Source organism: Magnolia sinica, chromosome 16 (genome assembly GCF_029962835.1).
Source record: "Magnolia sinica isolate HGM2019 chromosome 16, MsV1, whole genome shotgun sequence".
Taxonomy (NCBI): Eukaryota; Viridiplantae; Streptophyta; class Magnoliopsida; order Magnoliales; family Magnoliaceae; genus Magnolia; species Magnolia sinica.
This window is the reverse complement of record NC_080588.1, coordinates 49,306,161-49,329,692: the sequence shown is the minus strand read 5'-3', so window position 1 is coordinate 49,329,692 and position 23,532 is coordinate 49,306,161. Positions and strand designations below refer to the sequence as shown.

The window sequence follows — 23,532 nt, the reverse complement described above, 5'->3', positions numbered from 1 at the left end:
GTTTGAACTTGGCTTGTTTACAAAACAAACTGGGTCATATAAAGCTTGGCTCACCTTAATTCATCGTTTGAGTCAAGTCGAGCTAAATCGAGCCAAGCCGAGCGAGCTATTCGAGCTAGCTTGGCTCATGTACAGCCCTACCATAAGCATGATCACGCTAAAACTCATAAAAACATTAAAAGAAAACAAAGAAGAAAGGAGCTAGAAGAACTCTAGGGTCAGCGTGCATCCACGATCTCTCTCTCTCTCTCTCTCTCTCTCTCTCTCTCTCTCTCTCTAGCTTCCCACGTCCCAAGCTATCCCCTTACGTCCCTTCTCTCCCCACGTCCCAAGCTATCCCCTCACGTCCCTTTCTCTCTCTTTTTTTATAAATGGAGTAGGTCGGTGGCTAGAGTTTTACGCACAACAGGCGGTGGAGAGAAGTCGTGCATAACCCGTACGCACGTTGCGCAGCCACGAAATGCAACACCTTGCGTTTGGATCCCCTTTTTGGCAAGAGAAGTGCTGAAAATCCAGGTTTTTCTCCATGGCTAGGGTTGGCCTTGGCCTAAGCATCATCTGGACGGTTTGGATCAACGAACCAATCAGAGATGGTGGGCCACAACCTCCCGAAAATCTCGGTTTCCCTGGACGCGCGATCTTAGTTTCAACCTGCGCTGAGATGCTCGATGGGCCCCACAGTATTATTTTCAGAGACATCCACCCCGTTCATTGGATTCCTGGCGAAATTTCGGTCGAAAGGGTTGTTTTGGTAGAGTTTAGTGCGGCCCACTGTATCAAATCTTCCCATCGTTCATCCTACATTTTTCGACAATCTACGTGTGTACACGTTCATAGGACCACCCTCTGGACCGAATGGACGGTCTTGACATCCATGTGGGCCCCGGTGGTGGGCCACATCGTGTCACAGCGTCCGGACGTGCGGACGTTGTGCGTAAGAGGGGATGGGGTCGGGTCAACCAACCTTTGACCGGTCTGGTGATCCGGTGTGGCTCGCGTGCACGTGTGCTATGCACACGCACGTCTTCCAGGTGGGGTCTGCTGTGATGTATATGAGAAATCCGCTCCGTGCATCCATTTTTCCATCTAATTTAAGGGTTGAGACCAAAATTGAAGCATATACAGATACCAGGTGGGCCCTAGATCAATGATTTATGGGTTGATCTATCCGTTGGGCCACTTCTACAAGGATCCAAGGGCTGAATTTCTACGTGTACGGTTAATTTAGGGTCCTCAGACCAAATATAAAGTTTCGAGCCAAACGGATGGTGGGAACCTGGTGATCTTGCATTGAGGACGATTTTCAGGCCACTTTATCGTTAATTTCTTGATTTTCTCGGATATTTGGCATGTGAATTCTTCAATCTCAGTCCCCTAAGGTCCGTCCCTTGCCTTGGTGATTTGTTAGCATCAAATTCATACTTTTAGCACCCTTTTTTAGTGTAAGCTCTTAAATTCACCTTGCAACACAAACATGATTAAAATAGGACGTTAAACATTATCATGTTTGTAAAACCAGGTAATAACTAGGGTCTAATATGCAATATTTGATCCTCAACATCCAGCCTCATCATAATCCTCAAAGTCCATCAATTAAGTTGTTAATATTAGCCTTTTTTTGTCAATAAACAATGTAACACAAAATCAACCTAATCATGACCTTCAAATCATGCTTATGGTGGGCCCTACAATTAGAGGAGGGCATCGAGTCGAGTCAGATCAGATTGGATCCAACTCGACTCGATCCAAATTTTTAAGTAACTGATCCGAACTCGATTCGATCCGGGACTGAGTCCAAGTCAGTTGACTCGATCCGATCCGATGCACTGCTGGCCTAACCCGAACCGAATCGGATCGGGTTGGGTACAGTTAGGACCTACTTGGTACGGAAGGGCGGGATTAGGGCAGAGGAGAGAAGTGTTGGCTGGTGGTGTATTGACGTCAGCAAGTTCTTTGGGTCAAACTATGAGGTATGTGTCATATCCAAACCATCCCTCCATTTGGAGAGCTCGTCTTAAGGCTTGAGCCGAAAAATAAGACAGTCAGTTGGACCCCCCTGCAAAAAACAGTGGGGGATTGAACATATACCATTGAAACCCTTTTGGAGATCACAGAAGTTTCAGATCAATATGAAATTTGTTTTTCCTCTTCATCCATGTATTTTTAACCTTATTAATAGATTAGATGGAAAATAAACGTTATGGTGGGCCCATGTAACTTTGATCTCATTTGAGTCGTTCGTATAACTCGGAGCTCGAGGCACGTCCGCGCTCATCTTCACACGACACGTATCTACACCAGCTGTATAGCTGGCGTGGGTGCGGATTTCCTGCGAAAGCCTTTCGCAAGAAGTTCCTGCGATGGGAACCCAGGTGGGGCCCGAGAAATCCACCCCGTCCATCCATTTTTTGAGTTCATTTTCATGGGCCGAAAACATGATAATTGAACATCCACATTTGAAATATTCGTGGGGCTACAGAAGTTTTGAATCATTTTAATAATTTTTGTTTTAAGTTAATCCCAGTAGGAATGGCGTTATGAACGGTATGGATTAAATGTAAACATCACTGTTAATCCAGGGAGGTTTCAACGATGGGAATTTACCTAACCACCTTCTCCTTTAGTACGGCGTACTTGAGTCTTGGATCCTACTCACATTTGGTTTCATGTCATAATATGAGTTCACAAAACGGATGGACGGAGGGGATTCCACACAAACATCACGGTGGGCCCCATTTTGGTTTCCAGCGCAGGAACTTCCTGCGAAAGGCTTTCGTAGGAAATCTATGTCCACTGGTGTGTGATACATGAAATTGAATTGTTGTTTATCCAAGGGACCACAACATTGTATAGTTGGCGTGTGATACAACTCTGATCTTATAAACTTTGTTGGGCCCACCGTGAATGCACATGGTTTATCCACGTCATCCATTCATTTTTCCAATTCATTTTAGGGGTTGAACCCAAAATTGATGCATATCCAAAGCTCAAGTGGACCATACCACAAGAAAAAGTAGAAGTATTGATTTCCACTGTTGAAAACTTTATAAGGCCCCAGTGATGTTTATTTGTTATCCAACTTGTTCATAAGATCAGAAAGACATGGATGAAGGGAAAAAATAAATATCAACTTGATCTACAACTTCTTTGACCCCCAATAATTTTTCAACGGTAGATGTTCAATTCACACTGTTTCTGGTGGTGTGCTCCACTTGAGGATTGGATACACTCCATTTTTGGGATAAAGCCCTAAAATTATTTGTTAAAAGCGATGGACGGAGTCGATAAATTGCATGAATGACATTTAGGCCCACAAAGTTTACTCAGATCCGCTTCCGAACCAGGTTTCAAGGCTTGGTGGTACACCTACCGCCTCATCAATGCGCCACCCACACTACCCTCACATCATCTCTCTTGGGAAATGGTTTGACCTTAGCCCTTTATTTCTCAACAGCTAAAAATGCAAAAGTCCAATGGCTCTATTTTAACTTCATACGACATGACCGGATCAGATCGGATCGGTCCGGATCGAATCCAATCGGATCGGATCGGTCTGGATTGGCCATGATTTGAACTCGATCCAATGTACGGTCGGATCTGAGCGGGCCTACTCGATCCAACCCAATCCTGACCTTTGGTTCGGATTGGATCGGGTTGGATCCGTCGGATCGAGTCGGATTCTGCCCAGCTCTAGCAAAGGAACATAAAGAATAATTGATAGATTTGATTTGTTTGATTGGGTTGGTATGAGATATTTTGTTTCATTGAACTCCTTTGTTATTTATAATTTTCCTTGAGATAGCAATCGAGATGCTTCTTCCCAGCACTATTTTGCCTTTTCAATTCTCCCTTGAAACATGTCCTGATAATTGCTTCCCTGGCCTGACCACATCCTGCTTTTGAGTTTCTCAGTCATGCTCCATCTATGGACGACGTATAACACATCGATCAGCGTTAGCCGTAATTTCGTAAAATGTGCTCCAAATATCATTACAAATCTTACGCATGCTATATATCTTATACAATGACACTTGTCTCTTCCTAATTGGCTTTCTCAGGAATTGTCATAAATAGAATCCAACAACTACATTAACTTAGAAATTTTATTCGCATATTTAACATTTTTACTAATGTCATGGCCCATATGAATATTTGTTGGTGATGAACCTTTGTGCGTTAGGTGAAATAAGTGTTTCCATCTATGGACGGAATGGATTTCACATATACAGCATGGTGTGCCCCCACATATACAGCATGGTGTGCCCCCACATATCCTGGGTGTTTTCCACACCGTGCAAAATAGGTGTGGTAGATGATTCCGGCCATATGTGGAGGGGGTTGCCCCTTGACTAGGGTTGTCAACAAGCTGGATCTGGAGTTGGTCTCAGCCCAAATTTTGAACTGTTTTACGCTGGGCCATATGGCCAGGCCTATTCAAAATTTTGATTTTGGTAAGCCCGTGCCCAGCCCATTGACACCCATGGACTTGACCTCACCCTGAGATGATCCAAGCTTTTCACCTGGAATACAAAATGATGGATGAGAAGCATGAAAAAATCACCCTAGCTAAAGATCCTTGTATGTGTGTGATGGAAACCGTACCATCGTGTCTAACTCACATTTTCAAATAAAATTGTTAAGAGTGAATTAAGCTTAACTTCATATTCTCTCTCCTTTTTTATCTTTTTTTGGAAATGTGTATTTGTTAAGATTTCTATAGATCTCTCGGACTGTTTGGATACTATCAAATAAGTAGCTTTTTAAACTTATGTAAGTTAATAAATTTTTTTTTCTTAAATAAGTTTCGTTATTAAACTTAAATAAGTAGCTTTTTAGAAAAAAAAAAAAAAAAAAAAACTAACTTTTTTTTATTATTATTATTACTTTTCAACTTCCAAAATGACTTATTTCCTTCATTTCCAATGGTGACACAACAACTTAGGAAATTATTTTAAAAAATATCCTCTTTGTAGCCATGACCCCTTCTAAGTTCATGAGAAAGGAAAATCATCCAATGAATGGATACATGATCCAGTGGGCCCCATATGATGATGGCCCATATCGAAGTGCCCCCGCATGATGGACGATCCACATCAAAGGTCCACCCTTAATGATGAATGGTCCACATCCAAGGCGGGCCTTGCATGATGGATGTCCCACATCAAAGGTAGGAACACACAATGAATGATCCACATCAATGGTTGGCCTCACATGATGGACAGTGGATGTGAGAGGAACCAAACAGATTTTCAGATTAATTACTTATAATATAAGAACCAAATATGATTTTCTACTTTTTGGATAATAAGTATGTTATTTGTCAAATATACTTATCTGCTGGTGAAGTAGAAACCAAAATAAGCTACTTATGCCCTAAGTAGCTTGTCTAAAATAACTTAATATCCAAACGTCTCCTCATCTATCTTCTCTATATAACATTTTTCACAATGTAGTCTCTTTTGCTTCCATTATTAAATTTTTAAAAATAATAATAATAATAATAATAAGTAAATGGAAACACTTTTCTACAGCATCGTCAAACAAGATCGATGCAAACGTGTTACATTCCCAAATTTGCATTCTATTCAACGGTGTCATAAAAGATGGATGGATTGTCTACGGATTATAATGGCATATTTGCAAAATATAACAGCGTGAAAATGTAAAGTCTGGTTGGGTCTGGACAGGTCAAGCTGTGTCAGGCCTTTTTTACTTGAGCACAGACCCAGCTGAAAATTGATCAGGCCAAGCATGCAAGGCCCGAACATTCCACAGTCCAAGCTATTAGGTCCGAACCCAGCACAAAGTCAGGGTAGCTCATCAGGTCGGGCAGACTATTCGCTCCACTGCCACTGTTAAACGCAAAATTAAAATTCTCTTGTTAGTCTGTTTGGGAATGTTTGAAATTCTTTGAAAAGAAAAGGGAAAAAATAATAGTAATAATAATCTCATCGAAGCTCACTCTTTAAAGAAAGTCAGAAATCGTTTTCATTTCCAAGGGTTTTAATCAAAAGAAACATGGATATCAGTTTCTTTCAAAACATTGTTAAATGTAGATACTCGAGGTTACCTGCCTGTCGCCATTTAACGGTCGACCTTGTTAGGAGTCCCTCCTCATGTGGAGATGAGACTCACATGTGTGGGGCTTGAGTAGCTTTTAGAGCCAAATATGTTAAAGGTATTTTCGTCAGGTAAAATAAGAGAAAATGGGCTCTTTTGTTCTGTGAGTTGTAGCCACATTGGGGATTTTCTTTCTTGAAGAAAAAATAGGAGAACAGAAGAAAAAGAGGGGTTTTGTAGAAGAGAAGATCAAGAGCATTCTACTGCCAAAATCTTCGCATCCGTGTTCACGAAGCTCCATCCACAATGCTGGTTTCTTCAATTGTTTTCTCCAAGGCTTATGTTGGGGATTTTCTACAATCCTTAGTTGATGAAAAATCATTTCTTTCATGTTGCTTATAATCCACTTTTGGGTGATGTAGTTCGGGCATCCAAGAGAGGTTTCTTGATGATTGTACTTTCATTTTTTTGATTAAAGCGGATTTGTGCCGGACTATATCCCGTGGTTTTTCCCTTCACATTGAAAGGTTTTCCAAGTAAAAATCTTGGTTTCTCTTGCATCCTACATGTTCGATGATTTGTCATAAGAGATCCAGGTTTGATTCTACTTATTTTGTGTGTGAATCATGGAGGTAAGCACAAGTTGAATAGTTAATTTGAATGGAAACAATTGGATGATTTGGAAAGGCAAGATGAAAGATTTATTGCATTACAATGACTTACACGCACCCGTTGAAGGTGATGGGGTCAAACCAAAAGACATGACTGATGATGAATAGAAGAAACTAGACCGGAAAGCCATTAGGTTTATTCGGAAATGGTTGGATGATAGTATCTTTCATCATGTGTTTACATAAACTTCGACACAATCACTTTAGAAGAAATTGGAAGGGTCGTATGAGAGAAAGACTGCGGGCAACAAGGCTTTCTTGATTAGGAAGCTTGTGAATTTGAAATAAAAAGAATAAAACTCATTTACAAAGCATTTGAATGAAATCCAAAGTATTATAAATAAGCTCTCTTCTATGAAGATTATACGAGATGATGACTTGTAGGCTTTGTTACTTCTTAATTCTTTCACCCCGACAGTTGGGAAACCTTAGCGATGTCTCTAAGTAACTCTACTACAGATGGAGTTGTTACAATGAGTTAAGTAATAAGTAATTTATTGAATGAAGAAATAAGAAGAAAATCCTTGAGTTCCACAAGTCACAGAAAATAGAAAGAGAAGCAAAAGAAGAAAACTTCACCACCGTGAGAAATCAAAAGGCAAATCCAAGTTAAGAAATGATGTTGATTATTATAATTATAGCAAGCTAGGCCACTACCAAAATGAGTGTTGAAAACCCAAGAAGGAGAAGAAGAAAGAAAATTGGAAGGAAAAGCAAGATGAGAAAGACACGACTGCGGTTGCTTCGAATGGTGATATTATTGTCTTCTCGGGTTGTGAACAAATGTGTCTCAGTTTCACATGTCAGGACACAGATTGGGTTGTTAACATCAGTACTTTATATCACACTACTCCTCGCAATGACTTCTTCATATGTTACAAGTCGGAGGACTTTGGCGTTGTGATGATGGGCAACAATGACTCTTTAAAAATTGTGGTGATGAGTGATGTGCATGTTAAGGCCAATGTTGGTTCTCAAGAATGTGAGGCATGTACCAATCTCCACCTTAATTTAATTAATACGGGAACATTGGATGAAGAAGGCTTCAACAATTATTTTGGTGGCGATCAATGAAAACTTACAAAAGGATCTTTTGTGGTGGCAAGAGGCAAGAGGTGTTGCACTTTATACAAGACTCAAGCACAACTATGCAGGGCCGATGTGAACACAACGAAAATTACTTCTATTGATCTATGGCACAAGTGGTTGGGTCATATAAGCAAGAAGGGCCTACAAATCCTTGCTAAAAAGCAGCTTCTTCCTGATATAAAAGATACGCCTTTAAATAGTTGCCTTCATTGCTTGCTTGGAAAACAACATAGAGTTTTATTCCATAAAAATTCTCCCCAAAAGAAAATAGATGTTTTGGAATTAGTTTATTCTGATGTTTGTGGTCAAATGAAAGTAACAACTCTAAGTGGTGCTTCTTACTTTGTTATCTTCATAAATGATGCCTTTAGAAATGTATGGGCGTATGCCTTGAAGACTAATGACCAAGCCTTGGATGTGTTCAAGTATTTTCATACTATGGTGGAAAGGGAAACATGTAAATTGTTGAAGTGTATACACACAGATAATGGTAGCGAATATATCGGGCCATTTGAGCAGTATTGCAAAGGCCATAAAATTCAACATGCGCAATCCATTTCTAAAGACTATACAACACAATGGTGTAGCAAAAATAATGAATCGCACTATTGTAAAAAGAATCAGATCTATGCTTTCACAAGCCAAATTGCCAAGATCATTTTGAGAAGAAGTTATGTGAACCACTTGTTACTTAATTAATATATCTCCTTTAACTCCTTTAAATGGAGATGTTTTGAAAAGAGTATGGAAAGGAAAAGATGTTTCCTATGAACACATAAAGGTGTTTGGTTGCCGAACATTTGTGCACGTATCCAAAGATGAGATATTCAAACTTAATGACATGGAAAAACAATGTATCTTCTTGGCTTATGCAAATGAAAATTTTGGCTACAGGTTATGGGATCTAAGTGACAAGAAGGTGATCAGAAGCAAGGATGTGGTCTTTCTTGAAGATCAAACAATCGAAGACTTTGAAAAAGTTGAAAAGCCACAGCCTAGTGTTGATGATCTTATTGATGTAGATCTAGCCTCTCTTCCCATGATGCATGATGATGAAGGAGATGCACAAGTCTAAGAATAAATTGTTAGTGATGTTGAACATGAAGAACATGGGGAGCAGTCCCCTCAAGAACTACCAATTAAGCCTCGGCTGAGAAGGTCCACTAGAGCAAGTTAACCATTAAAGAGGTACCTACCTCATGAGTTTGTCATGCTTACATATGGAGGTGAACTAGAGAATTATTAAGAAGCTCAAATTGATGAACATAAAGGGCGGTGACTAAAAGCTATGCAAAAACAGATGGATTCTTTGCATAAGAACCATACCTATGACTTAGTGAAGCTATCAAAAAATAAGAAAGCACTTAAAAACAAATGAATATTTAGGTTGAAGACTGACAAGAAGAACTCACAGCCAAAGTACAAGGCAAGGTTGGTTGTGAAAGAATTTGGGCAAAAAAAAAAAATTTGAATTGCCTTTGGATGAGATTTTTCACCCGTGGTGAAGATGTCATCCATTCGAGTCAAATTGGATTTGGCTGCAAGCATGAATCTAAAGGTTGAGCAACTAGATGTCAAGACAGCTTTTCTTCATAGTGATTTGGAGGAAGAGATATATATGGAGCATCCAGAAGATTTTGAAGTCAAAAGAAATGAGCACATAATTTGCAAGTTGAATAAGAGCCTATACGGATTAAAATAGGCCCCAAGGTAGTGGTATAAAAAGTTTGATTTATTTATGGTGGATCATTGTTATAAACAAACCACCCCATAGTATTGTATATTTACTAAGAAATTTTTTGATAATGATTTTATTATTCTTTTGTTCTATGTTGATAATATGTTGATTATTGATCAAGATATTGACAAAATTGACAGGTTGAAAAATGAGTTAAGCAAGTCCTTTGCCATGAAGGGCTTAGGACCCGCAAAATAAATTTTAAGCATGAAGATCTCTCGTGATAAGAAAGTCTATAAGCTTTGGTTATCACAAGAAAGGTACATTTAGAAAGTATTTGAAATGTTCCATATAAACAAAGCAAAACCTGTCGGATCTCCACTTGCAAGTCATTTCAAGTTAAGAAGTGAGCAAAGTCCTTCAAGTGAGAAAAAAAAACAGAAGAAATAAAGAAAATTCTATATACATTAACAATAGAAAGTTTGATGTATGATATGGTGTATGCGAGGCACAACATCACACATGCAGTTGATGTTGTTAGCAAATTTCTTACAAATCCTGGCAAAGAGCATTGAAAATCAGTTAAATGAATTCTTAGATATCTCAGAGATTCATCCAAGGCATGTTTATAAATTATAGGCAGTAAGCCTGTGTTGGAAGGCGTGTTTAGATATAGCAGGCGACAATGACTCCAGGAAGTCCACATTGGGAAACATGCTTACTGTTGTAGGGGAGCAATGTCATGGCAGTCCAAGCGGTAAAAATGTGTAACCTTATCTACTACAAAAGCTAAGTATATTGTAGTAACAGAAACTTACAAAGAAATGATGTGGATGAAGAGGTTCTTTCGAGAACTTGACTTGATACATGACAATTATGTTATTTATTATGACAATCAGAGTGTCATCTACCTCAGTAAAAATTCAAGTCTAAAAAAAAGTTAATACAAGATAAGATCCATACCCACAAAAATGGTTCAGATATGATGACCAAGGCCTTATCTAGAGAAAAGCATGATAAGTTTAGACATTGTGGAGCTCTAATTATGAGTCCGAAGGGAGAGATTATTAGGGGTCCCTCCTCATGTGGAGGCGAAACCCACATGTGTGGGCTTAAGTGGCTTTTAGTACCACCTGTGATGGGTATTTTGTTCTTTTAGCCAAACAAGTAAAATAAGAGAAAATGGACTCTTTCGTTTTGTGAGTTGTAGCAACATTGGGGGATTTTTTTTTTCCCTTGGAGAAAAACGAGGAGTTTTTTAGAAGAGAAGATGAAGAGCCTTCACCGCCGAAATTTTTGCATCCAAGTTCATAAAGCTCTATCAATAATATCGGTTTCTTTGATTGTCTTCTCCAAGGGTTGTATTGGGAATTTTCTACAATTCCTAGTTGGTAAGAATTCTTTTCTTTTACGTTGCTTGTAATCCACTTTTAAGTGATGTAGTTTGGGTATCTAAGAGAAGTCTCTTCATAATTGTACTTTCATTATTTTAATTATAGTAGATTTATGCCGGAATAGGTCCCATGATTTTTCCCTTCACATCTGAATGTTTTTCACATAAAAATCTTGATATCTCTTGCATCATACATGTTTGATGATTTGCTTGTTTTTGTTAGAAGTGATTTTCATCCACTAAATATTTTATATTGTTAATCTCATTGATTTGCACACAAAAGGAAAAGTTGTGTGGTTTCCCAACAAACCTTTAACACTTCCACCAAGGACCAAACTTGGAACCAAACGACAGAATTACTGTTGGAATCAGGAATTGGTTGGTTGTCTGATGATAGTACATTTCATCATCTACGCAGTAGGGCCCAACTGCATAGGCTTAGTGGACCTCAGTTCCAATTATCTGAGCCATGCAAGGAAAAACACACCCTAAAACTGTAAAGGAAAAAACTTCAAAAAAAAAAAAAAAAAAAAAACACTCTTTAACTTACACAAAGGAAGCTTGTGTCTACCTCGAACAAATAAACCAGCAACTATGGTTAACATATCAAAGTACAAACCCGAGAAAGTCGAGACATCAGATGGGCACCAAAGGCAATTCATACTCACTTATAGTCTATATTCTGCTGTTCTTACAAATAGAAACAGAACCATCTAACAAAAAAACATACAAGACATAACTGCATCTTGGCATGGCTGAAGATACACGTGCATGAAAATATTCCATACAGGATTCACATGAATCAGGTTAATTTAGACTCGGGTGTTTCAGCATGAAATGAGAAGGCTACATTGGCTTTAGTCTCTCCACGAAGAATCCCATACATGGTGGCCGCTCCTACATACACAATTCAATACAATGCACACCTGTTTTTATGATGTATGGAACCCCAAAACCCACTGAGAACAGGAACATCCAAAAAGATATTTCACTGCTGATCTCTACAGGATATCCAACCGTTCAAGCAATTGATACAACAAGAATTGGTAATGTACTGTCATTCTCCATTCATCAGTTCCAAGGACTGCTTGATGATTAAGTGCTTGACTGTATAAGGTGTGATTGTGATCGGCCATCCAAGCATGACTTCAAAGATTGCAGCTGCATATGCTTGATGGTACCTTCAACCCCATCTGTTTAATCAGCCCCGAAAAGCTGGGGTTTGAGATGATCAAAGAACTGTCATTGAATGGTTTGGAACGAAGAGCTAAGATTCTATGATACGACCAGGTTGTGCATGAAATGATATTAACCATATTGACATATCTCATTCTCAGGAATTTCTCAGAAGATTTTCAAATTTGAGTTTTTTTTTTTTTCTCGGGATCAAGGGAATCTCACTAAAGAAAGTAATTTTTTTTAATAAACTACAAATAATTTTAAAATCAAATTTATATGTTGAAATACCAAAAACTTTAACTAGAAATTCATGAGAATTCTGCAAGAATAAAATTGGGAGAAATTAAGATATGCTGAAATTTTCAGAAAAAATCGCGATATGAATGCAATAATAACCATTTGGTTGATATTTCGCAAGAAAATCTCAAGTTTGTCAAAATCTCTGCAATATTTATGGAAAACATTACGAACCTTGAGAAAATTATCTCATTTCTCTCCGCCTCAGTCATCATCCTCATCCTCTTGATTGTTTGCATGGTTAATCTTTTGAGCACGGTACATCTCAGCAACCTGATAAGATCTCAAAACAAACTTAGAATAGGCTGAAGGGTAGAATGATGAAGAAAAACCATGTCCAGGCTTCAATGAATTATGAGTAAAAAGAGCTGTTTTCGTGTACCTGCTCAGAGGTAGTGGCCTGATCTGGAGACTTGTCTTCTCTAACCCGTAGCAGACGTGGGAACCGGAGAGAAATGCCCTTTTTTAAAGAAAACGGAGCGATAGGAGAGAAGGAAACCTGGGTTAGTCACTCTTTTTTTTTTTCCAAATTGCTGATACTGATTAGCCAAAATGGGCTTATCACAAGAAATTATGAATGTTGATGCAGCCAAGTTGACACATTAAGTGAATATATCGCTGAGTTAAACAAAAACCAATTAACCTTATTTGGGTCCACAGTGCCACTTGCAGCACGATGGACAGGACTAATACTCAAATCTGCAGCTTTCACCTCCCAAACCTGTGATGAAAAGATAACTATGTTAGCAAATGGTGTACATGGATGCATAAATGAGCCCATTGCATCTCGATAAATTCACATAGTAGTTTTAGAACATAATCACAACGAATTCATATAAACAAATAAACCTACAGCTGTATGTGGAGAAAAATTAGTGATTTAAAGAAGCAATCTCAATGCCAAGATTTACACCTCGACAGAGACAAGACCCTGCAGACAAATCGGTGCACGGAGATGCACATACTAGAGAAACTTCGAGAGAATTTACGAGGTAAAATACACAGCTCAGAAATCAATAGTGTTGAACCAAAAGCTATCTGCAAGGAAGCATGATTTTGAATTTCCAAATATGAACAGCACACAAGCACTGAATTCCAAGTCATATGCAAACTATGGGTGGTCATGCAAGATAAGCTCGGGATTTCCTAGGTTCAATATCCTATGATTGTGAAAACTCTTCAATTGCACTAAGCATGATATAAGTCTCATGTACAAGATGGTCAATAAACCACCAGCTCCCCCAAGTCAATAAGAGAGTATGTTACCATGTTAGCTAGAGCAAACCTGCAGGATAGACCCCGTACATATCCTAGGGTTGACTAACCTGTATTTCCATACTCTTGGTAACCTATCATAGGGTCTAATGCCCCTTAATTCTCTCCAATGATGAGGTTCTGCAACCTAATGCCATCCTATGTTGCATCACATAATGGTATATGAACCAGACTAATACAAAGACTTGAAACTAATTCACTCAGGCACTTTCATTTCGTTCAGCTGGCTCTAATAACTTTTAACAGACGAAGATTCCTTCTTTCAGCCATCCCAATTTGCTGTGGAACTCAGCACAAGTAGTATCAGGCGAACGCCATTTTCCTGCAAATAGACTTGATATTCATGGGACAGATACTCTCAACAATGATCAGATATCAGAAAATAAATTATCAGATACCAGAAATTCACTGTTTGCAGCAAACCCAGTTAGGATCATTTGATTCACTATCTTAATAAACGTGAATGAAATTTTGCCTCAAGATCCATAAGATAGACCTCAAGTGTGTCTAAAATTTTCAACAATAAAGGACATGCTTTGGGATTTATTTACTTTCACTATACCTGGAAAGAATGGTCGAAAAAAGTGGCAAGAGATGCCTACAGCTAAATGTATTAAACCACATGGTAAGTAAGAGTGGCAGAGATTGTAGATAGTAAAACCTGAATATGATATTGTAGAGACAATAAGATAATATTCTTACCTCGGTTGGTTCAAACCATACATCTGGACTCATTGTATCCGAATATCGATAATATGGCTGGAATGAAATAAAAATTGGATTCATGTATAAAAGGGCATAAACAGAATGCAAAATCTAGATGGTAATTCAATGAGCTCCCACAAAATAAATGACTAAATTACCTTCGGTTTGGAAATCACTTTGTCACGAAGACTGGCAGAACGCTCTTCCAGCACCATTTCAGAAAAGCCAGTGCCTATACAGCATTTATAAAATTTTAAAAAAATAATAATAATAATAATAATAAATAAAATCCATTCAGCGTGAGATCTGCAGATAGATATGGTCAGCCATATTTGAATTTCATAGTAATAGACTCTATATACCTTTTAACAATTGCATTGAGATTCATTTGCATACCTATTTTACATATGCTTTGATATTCTTCATTGTGCTCATCATAACAAGCAAGAAGAAATGCACCGTAAACTCCTAAAGAAGAGAAAAAAGTAAGATTTATTAAATGATTTACACTGGGAGAAAACCCAACGTTGAATTTTTAACAGGATAAGACGCATGCAATGGCTGAAAATGTTGTAAGAGGCTAAGGGAACAAAATTAACAAGGTAACAGAACCATGCAGATCAACTTATTGTGCCCGACAAAAATTACTGAAAATACTAGCACAAGACCAAGCCCATGGTTCAATTGGCTGGTGCTATCTCAACCTTGAGGTCACGAGCTTTATCCCAGCTCAACAACCAAAATAAAAAGGACAAAAAAGAAAAAAGAATATGAAAACATCACAATTTAATGTAACTTTAGAATGATATGAACAGTCACCTGTACGTTTTCCACGACCATGGAAAGCAGCAATTGGTACCAAATCTAGCGAGTCTCCAATGCTGTACACCATAGCTAATGTTACACAAAAGAATGGGAGAAAAGTATTCCCTACACGAGATAGAAACCAGGACAAAACAGATGCAATGGCATTAAAATCGGACCATATTTTATTCCCTTACCTGTCCATGTAATCTTTCTTCAGTTTCAACCAATTATGTGATCGCTTCGAAGGCTCATATGTAGCATCCCCATCCAATGTTTTGATAATCAATCCCTCACAACTGCAAAGACCTAGGATGAATTAGTGTTCTAGAAGTATTATCTTCATCCATAATCTTAAGCCACTTTATCAATCTCCCTCATGACCTTTTTTGTATGTAGCTGTGGACACACCCAGACTTTGAAATATTGTCTTGTTCCTTTGATTTAAAAATTTTCATAAACAATAACAATAGATATAAGAACATTCTATTTCTACACCAGTGTACTCATCGCTGAATTTGCTGCCCTAACATAAATGGGATTGAAATAAACACAAATATATTAGTTGAGGGGGTCACGACCAGTGTTCGAATTATCTCCAATATTATCAAAATATCACCGATATTATCTCTATCTCCAGCTCAACAATACCGATAACACTAGTAGCGATACTGATAACGCTGGTAGTATAAAAAATTCCAGGTATTAGCAATGTATCACTAAGTATCGCCAATGTATCAATATCGCTAATGTAATCGCCAATATTTTCAACTACGTAAATGCTAGGTGTCGCTTGTATTACCAATGCATCAATATCGCCAATGTATCACCAATATTTTTGACTATGTAAATTCTAGGCAATGCTTGTATTATAAGTGTATCGACGATATTTCAATAATATCACCAACAAATTAATATCATTAATTTTTTTTATTAGAAAAAAAAATATTTCAATTTTTTTTCAAGGGCACATGGTTTTATGTAGTGTTTAATTCATCATTGATAATATCTTGATATTATCGATATCGTAACATGCGCGATATTGACACCACAATCTTCCGTTTCCTTTTCAATTGTTGATGATTTCTTGGTGAAATATCCCATGTTGTTGATGTTTTGCAATATCAATGGATATTTGGATGGAAGGTTGGATGGTTAAATAGGCCGGATGGGATGGTTGGACTGATTTCTTACAACAACACATGCTTTTAAGGCCCCATTAAATAGAAACTTGTTATGTATGCATTCTTTTTACAATTTTTTTTTTATTTCTAAATATGCAAATATGTACATTTTAACTTCTCATGAAGTTTTGCGAAAAATTCCACCGTTTTTCACATGTTTCCCCACATTTCCGGTTATCAGCGATATTATCAGCAATATCGATATTGTTTCCATATCCTTGGCCAGCGAAACTTGTAGCGATACCGATACTTCGAACACTGGTCACGACTCATGAGGACCAATCTTAGATGCTTGTTTTCAGTTAATGGACAGGGATCATAACCTCAGCTTTCAGCCTGCCATGTTTCTCATTTTTATTGTTTGTTTCACTTAGCGCGCGCGCGCGCGCGCACACACACACTGATTTTACAGCACCAAATGCATCCTTATAATGTCATTCAAAAAAGAAGAAGAAGAAAACATGTGTTATAATTGAACAGGCTCAAACTGGATCTGAACTGCAGCATGATCGATGTTTTAAATATTGACGATATCGGCCGATATATCCCACGATATATCTTGTATCCCACCTGCGCAATACGAACCGCATAGGTAGTGCCGATATATCCCACATGTTCGATCTAGTGAGCATTTTCAGTTTCCAATCCCTTTTTTTTGTTGAAATTATGTTAAATCAGTGTCAAATGGTTAAAAATCCATTAGTTATTCATGTTCTCCATTTCTTTTTGAAAATTTCCTTCAACCATCTGTCAATAGGGGTGTACATCTAGTCGAACCGAGTCGAACTGGCCTCAGATCGACTCGGCTCGGCCACTAGCTGACCTCAGCTCGAACTTGGCTCAGCTCGGTCCTCAAGCCTGACTGGCCTAATCAGCTCGGTTCGGTCAGCAGCTCGGGCCAGTTCGAGCCGAGTTTGCCATTGCAGCATTTCCACAAACACCTGGACTGCACCTTCAAAATCCCATTGTTTGTAAAATATAAGCAATGGTTTTACAGGTATTTTATCAAACACCTTCTAAGCAACATAAAAACCAAAAAAACAAGGGATTTGTTTCATGTACATACCTTCCTTGCCACCAGCCACACATCATTGAGTCATTTCATCAAACACTTGGTGAGCAACATCAATAGCAAAGTAACCGAGTCACCGAACTGGTTCGATCCGAGTTCGATTCGAGTCAGCTCGAACTCATTTTCGAGCTTAAAAAATCAGCTCGACTCGGCTCGAACTCAGCTTCGAATCGAGCTTTTTCGAGTCGAGTCGAGCAAGCTAGCTCGGTTCGTGTACACCCCTAGCTATCAATTGAGACTAATTTCGAAGTATTTAGGAGTATTTGATGAAATGATCATCACATACATTCTAATTTCAAATTTTGAGTGTAGGTGGTCTGATCTGGGGAAAGTTGGGGAAAATTCAAAATTTTCCCAATTTCTCCCAAATTGCTTGTAATGTTGCACTCCAAACATGAAATCAAGCATGTATGAGGGCTGATCTACTGATTTGTTAAGTCCTTGTCAATTTTTGGAAAATAAATTTCAGTTTCCAATCCCTTTTTTTTTTGTTAAAATTATGTTAAATCAGTGTCAAATGGTTATAAATCCATTAGTTATTCATGTTCTCCATTTCTTTTTGAAAATTTCCTTCAACCAGCTGTCAATTGAGACTAATTTCGAAGTATTTAGGAGTATTTGATGAAATGATCATCACATACATTCCAATTTCAAAATTTGAGTGTAGGTGGTCTGATTTGGGGAAAATTAGGGAAAATTCAAAATTTTCCCAATTTCTCCCAAATTGCTTGTAATGTTGCACTCCAAACATGAAATCAAGCATGTATGAGGGCTGATCTACTGATTTGTTAAGTCCTTGTCAATTTTTGGAAAATAAAATTCATTTTTTAATTAAAATTTGTTAAAATATTTTTTTTCTTGAAATTTCCCTTCAACCAACTGCTGTCAATTGAGACTAATTTCGAAGAATTTAGGAGTGTTTGATGAAATGATCATCCCATACACTCTAAATTTTATGCATTCAATTTGAATATAGTTGCATTAGTTCAGTCAACACCACACAGCTTGGGACCCTATACAGAGGAAACCTATTATGTGCACTTCTTTTGAGATGTTATAATTTAAAAGTGTGTATTAAGGTCCTTTCTAACAATCCCTTAAGTTTCATTGAAAAATTCAACCATTTTCCTAATGTTTCTCCATGTTTCCTAAAAAGTGCAATAAATTACCTGATACAAACGACATATCCCATGCAATAACCGATACATATTTGTATCCCAAGGATGCGATACCGATATTTCGAACACTAAGCATGATAGATTTTTCAGATGCCTCGATCAAAGAAATATAAAATTCATGTCATAATACCTAGTGTTAACGGCGTTGTCAAGAAATTTCTGAATTTCTTCAAGATCATTTGATGTTATTGCTGTTGCAAACTGAAATTCCCCCTTTACCTCCTCAAAAGAATTATAAAGATGCTGCAATAGGCAAATAAATGTACATAAGCTTTTTGTATTTCCCCCAAATATATTCTCAAAACAAAAACCTAATGAGAAGATACTGATATCAAGATGAGGAAAAGACGCCTAAATGAATGAATGCATATGCCAAAATTATCTGATTGCTGAGCTTTTTCTTATATTTGATTAACAATCTTGTTGAGATCCATGTCAGTGACTGATGTAAAATATGGATCAAAACCGAAACAAGAAATACAACATTTCTCTAAACGCAGATAACAAGAATGCATAAATTTTAGGAGAAAGGGGAAAACCATATGACAAGCAGAAAGCATCTCCAGGCTCTTCCATGATATTAAAAGCTTGGTGGTACACACGAACTTAATGTAATAACTGCTGAAGCACTTGATTTCTCTGGTTTATATTAGTGGTAACCATAAAGCTCTAGATTTTCATTACGGGTCAAAATCACATGTATAAACCGCTTGATTTTCATCAACGGTCAAAATCACAGTGATAATCACAACTACACAACTGAGGAGATAACGTATTGAAATATCATATTTAGGCACAAATGTGGATAGCTGAAACAGTAACAGAACAAGATACCTAAACAAACAATATGAACAATAAAATAAGAATTGGAATGAGTTACACTGGACAGGGTAAGTTTCTTGCAGCAGAAACCGGACAATAAATGATGGTGGTCAACTGACGCCGGTTGTCTCCTTCCTCAAAAACTATTTCATAACAAGTAATTTTATTGTTTTTTAAAGGATAAATAACGTCCTTATTCTTACCAAATACATTTATCTCAACTGACGAATGCCCTTGGATACATTGTGCTCAATAATAACGTTGCATCATGGAGAAAGTGATCAAGAGAGATGATTCAGGGGCTTTATGGGATGTTTAAGGGGATGAGGAAGTTAAGGGGCAAGGAAATAGGCAGGGTTAATTAGTGTCAATAGCAAAACAGATGCATAACAGTAGGGGACTGCCACTTATAGAGAAGTAGGTATTATTCTTGTCAGTGCTCTTGGCCAACAAGAGTACTCAGTCAGTTGTGGATCAAAACATTTTCCAACGAGTGACATGCAACCAGTGTTCAAGTTGTCGGTATCGCTACAAGTTTCGCTGGCCGGAGATAAAGATATAATATCATTATCGCTGATAATATCAGAGATAACCGGAAATGCGAGGGAAAATAGGGAAATATGGGAAAAACTGTATAATTTTTCAGTGAAACTTCAGGACATGCCTAAATACACATATATGGATATTTATGAACAAAAAAATGTAAAAAGAATACACTACATAAAAAGTTTTCATTTAAGGGGGACCCAAAAAGCATGCACTGCCGTAAGAAATCACTCCAATAATGACACCTTATCTAAGCAAAGAGAACATATTAGGTGTGGCCATGGCTTCGCCCAATAGGATTTGGCCTTGATCAATGGTTTGTGACACCTTATCAACGGTTTGGATGATCAATAAAACAATATGGTGGACCTTGGCAAGTTTTCTAGGGATAGGAATGTGGGTGGCACCTGACCATGGGCCCACCTTAATGTATGCGTTGTATATCCACACGGTCCATCCTTTTTGCCAACTCATTTGAGCGCATAGACCCAATAATGAAGCATATCCAAATCTCAAGTGGACCACACCGCAAGAAAAACATACATATCAATATCAGTTTGATCCAAAACTTTTATAGCCCCAAGAGGTTTTCAATTGTACGCAGTCAGTCCTCACTGTTTCCTGTGTTGTGCTCCACTTGAGCATTTGATCTGTCTCACCAATACCAAGATATATGTGTTTTATCTACACTGTTCATATGTTTTTAAAGATTAATTTATGGCTTGCGCCAAAAGATAAGACTGATCCACATCTCAACTGGACCACACCATAAGAAACAGTGGTGACCGAAAGCCCACCATTAAATACTTCCCAAGGCCCACTGTAATGTTTATTTTCCATCCATCCCGTCGATAAGCTCATAAAGTCCTAGATGAAAGGCAAAAAACAAGTATGAGCTTCATCCAAAACTTTTGTGACCCCCAAATTATTTTTTTTTATGGTGGCCATTCAATCACCACTAATTTCTGTGGTGTGCTCCACATGAGATTTGGATCTGCCTAAATTTTTGGCTCATGTCCTAAAATGATCTGAAAAAATGAATGAACGACATGGATAAACATAGACATCATGGTGGGTCCCACAAAGCACCGTCCACAAGCTACTGGCTATAAGCGTCAGTAGGCAATGTGTCCTTCATGGGAGCGGATTAGATGTTACCCGGATACATGTGGGTGTTATCCTTACCATGTGGGGCCCACTGTCATTCTTTTGGGAAATCCACTCTATTTATCCGTTTCACCATATCATTTTAGGACAGTCTCAAAAATGAAGTAGATCCAAATCTCAAGTGGAACACACTAAGGGAAACAATACCGATTGAATCTTGCCATTAAAAACTTCTTAGGGGCCCAGTGAAAGTTTTTTATCAAGCTGATAATTGTGTTTTTGCTTCATCCCAGTCCGTGTGACCTAAGCAATAGGTTGGATGGCAAAAAAACGTTACAATAGCTCTAGGAAGTTTATAATGGGCCCTACGAAGTTTTTAATGGTGGGCATTTAATCACCATTGTTTCCTTTGGTGTGGTACACCTGAGATGCGAATTTGCCTCATTTTTTTGGCCCATGCCCTAAAATTATATTTGGCAAATAAATGGACGGTATTGATAAAATATAACACATCATGATGAGCCCATGGAGCACCAAGCCACCAACTTAAACAAGTCACATGCCCGCGACCTTGCAGGGAAGTGGATTGCACACTCAATATGCACTGAGTAAATCAATACACTAAGCAAACTTAGTCAACTCTGTGGTGCCCACCATGATTTATGTATTTTATCCACTATGTACATCCATTTTAACAGATAATTTTTGGGCTTGATCCCAAAGATGAAGTATATCCAATGGTCAAGTGGACCACACCAAAGGAAACAGAGTGAATTGAGCATCTACCATTGAAAAATTCTTAGGGCCCACAAACATTTTGGATTGGTGTCATTTTTGTGTTTTACCTTCATCCATGTACGTGTGATCTAATGAACAACGTGGATGACAAATAAAAATCATTGTGGGCCCTTGTAAGGTTTCAACGGCTGGAATCATTGTTTCTACTGCTTTTTGTAGTGTGGTCCACTCAAGCTTTGGATCTGCCTATTTTTGGGCTTATTACCTAAAATCATCTGCATGTATATAACACATACATCATGGTGGGGCCCACGGAACTTAGTGACGTCCAGACGCCACCGAGATTGGCCTGCACACCACACTACCAACTAATCCACTCCCCGTTTTGACTTTGAGAAGCCATTTCTGAAAACAGAAGAGGGTTCCAGAAGGGAACCCTCAAAACCCTAAAATCCCGAAAAAAACCTCTCCAAGATCGCTGAGATTTCGCAGATTCTTCGCTAAAACTGTCATTCCATTTGAAATTTATGATCTATTCGAAAAAACGATCAGCAATCCTCTTGTATAGGTACGAAATCCAAAAAGTTTCCCCTTTTCTTCCCTTTTTTTCTATTTTTGGGTATTTACGCAGTCTCCCGATATTATCGGCGTCAAGAAGGGGTTGTTTGCGACAGTTATCTCGTGGCAGGGTAGGTAGCTACAACAATTTCTCACCAACAACTGTATTTTTCACGAAAAAACAATAAAATTGACGAAAATTCGCTGATATTAGGAAGAGAAACGAAATAAGCGAGTTTCGATGTCGCAACTCTGGCACACCAATATTATTGGCGATATTATCGATTTCTCGCCGATATATGAACACTGCATACAACAAGCACGAGGGTAGAAAGGTGTTTCCCCAAATGATAAGAATTAATATTTGAGAAGGAAAGAGACGTGCATCAAAGAGTAAGGATCCAATTAATTACAATTGACCATATAAATGGTTCATATATTTAATGCTGGCAATTTTCCAGAATCAGCAACTTCAGCTGATAACGAAGATGCGCAATCAGCAATTGGATGAAGTGGAAAGATTAAGTAAGAAGAGGCATTCAGGAAGTGAGGAGGCTGACAGCACAGATGGCAGCATGTAGAGATGGAGTCGTGAAGAGGGATTACTCATCTAAGACAGGGTCGCAAATCACATCAATATATAGCTAGTTGCAAGTCATCTCCCAATAACATGCACAAGCTCATAGACAAAAAATAAAATAAAATTCCACCAACAAAATTTCAAACACAGAAGCTTTTAAAACAGGACTACAACAAGCACTAAATTTGGTAAAATTAAGTAGGAAAAAAAAAATCATAGTTTCATACCTCTCTACGAACTTTGAGTTGCTTTTGGAGTAGTGGCTGGCTATTGAGATACAAAATATCGAAGGCGAAGATGCAAACCTCAACTTTTATATCACTCAAGGTCACACCTTTACGAGCACGAGTGCTGAGGATCTGAAGCAAACACATTCACAACCAAATATTTAGTTATTGCAACCTAAAGAAAATTAGGCTTGGAAACGCAAATAGCACCGAGTCATGATTTTCAAAGACATGATCTTTCAGAGGCTAATAACAAACCAATGGAATAGCTTTGAGAAGAAAACCTTCACCGCTATTTTAGTTCAACATAAATAGCCATACGAAACAAGACTAGTAACAAACCAACGGAATAGCTTTGAGAAGAAAACC

The 23,532-nt window shown here is 38.1% G+C and overlaps 1 protein-coding gene across 4 annotated transcripts in view; it reads right to left on the bottom strand.

The window, feature by feature from the left end:
- Window positions 1-11,452: 11,452 nt before the first annotated feature.
- LOC131228527 (DNA ligase 1-like) overlaps window positions 11,453-23,532 on the bottom strand; it is a 51,191-nt gene continuing 39,111 nt past the window's right edge. The window contains exons 8-18 of one of the 4 annotated variants that reach the window (XM_058224232.1): window positions 23,164-23,295; window positions 18,716-18,828; window positions 15,349-15,450; window positions 15,167-15,228; window positions 14,744-14,815; window positions 14,506-14,579; window positions 14,345-14,401; window positions 13,011-13,088; window positions 12,750-12,827; window positions 12,542-12,640; window positions 11,453-11,788 (exon numbers count right to left, since the gene is read on the bottom strand). In XM_058224232.1, coding sequence (XP_058080215.1) covers window positions 12,572-12,640; window positions 12,750-12,827; window positions 13,011-13,088; window positions 14,345-14,401; window positions 14,506-14,579; window positions 14,744-14,815; window positions 15,167-15,228; window positions 15,349-15,450; window positions 18,716-18,828; window positions 23,164-23,295 — 837 coding nt within the window. In that variant the 3' untranslated portion in view covers window positions 11,453-11,788; window positions 12,542-12,571. Of the gene's footprint in view, window positions 11,789-11,848; window positions 12,131-12,541; window positions 12,641-12,749; window positions 12,828-13,010; window positions 13,089-14,344; window positions 14,402-14,505; window positions 14,580-14,743; window positions 14,816-15,166; window positions 15,229-15,348; window positions 15,451-18,715; window positions 18,829-23,163; window positions 23,296-23,532 lie in introns of those variants that run through there. The other 3 variants (XM_058224234.1, XM_058224233.1, XM_058224231.1) reach the window with 3 other exon arrangements.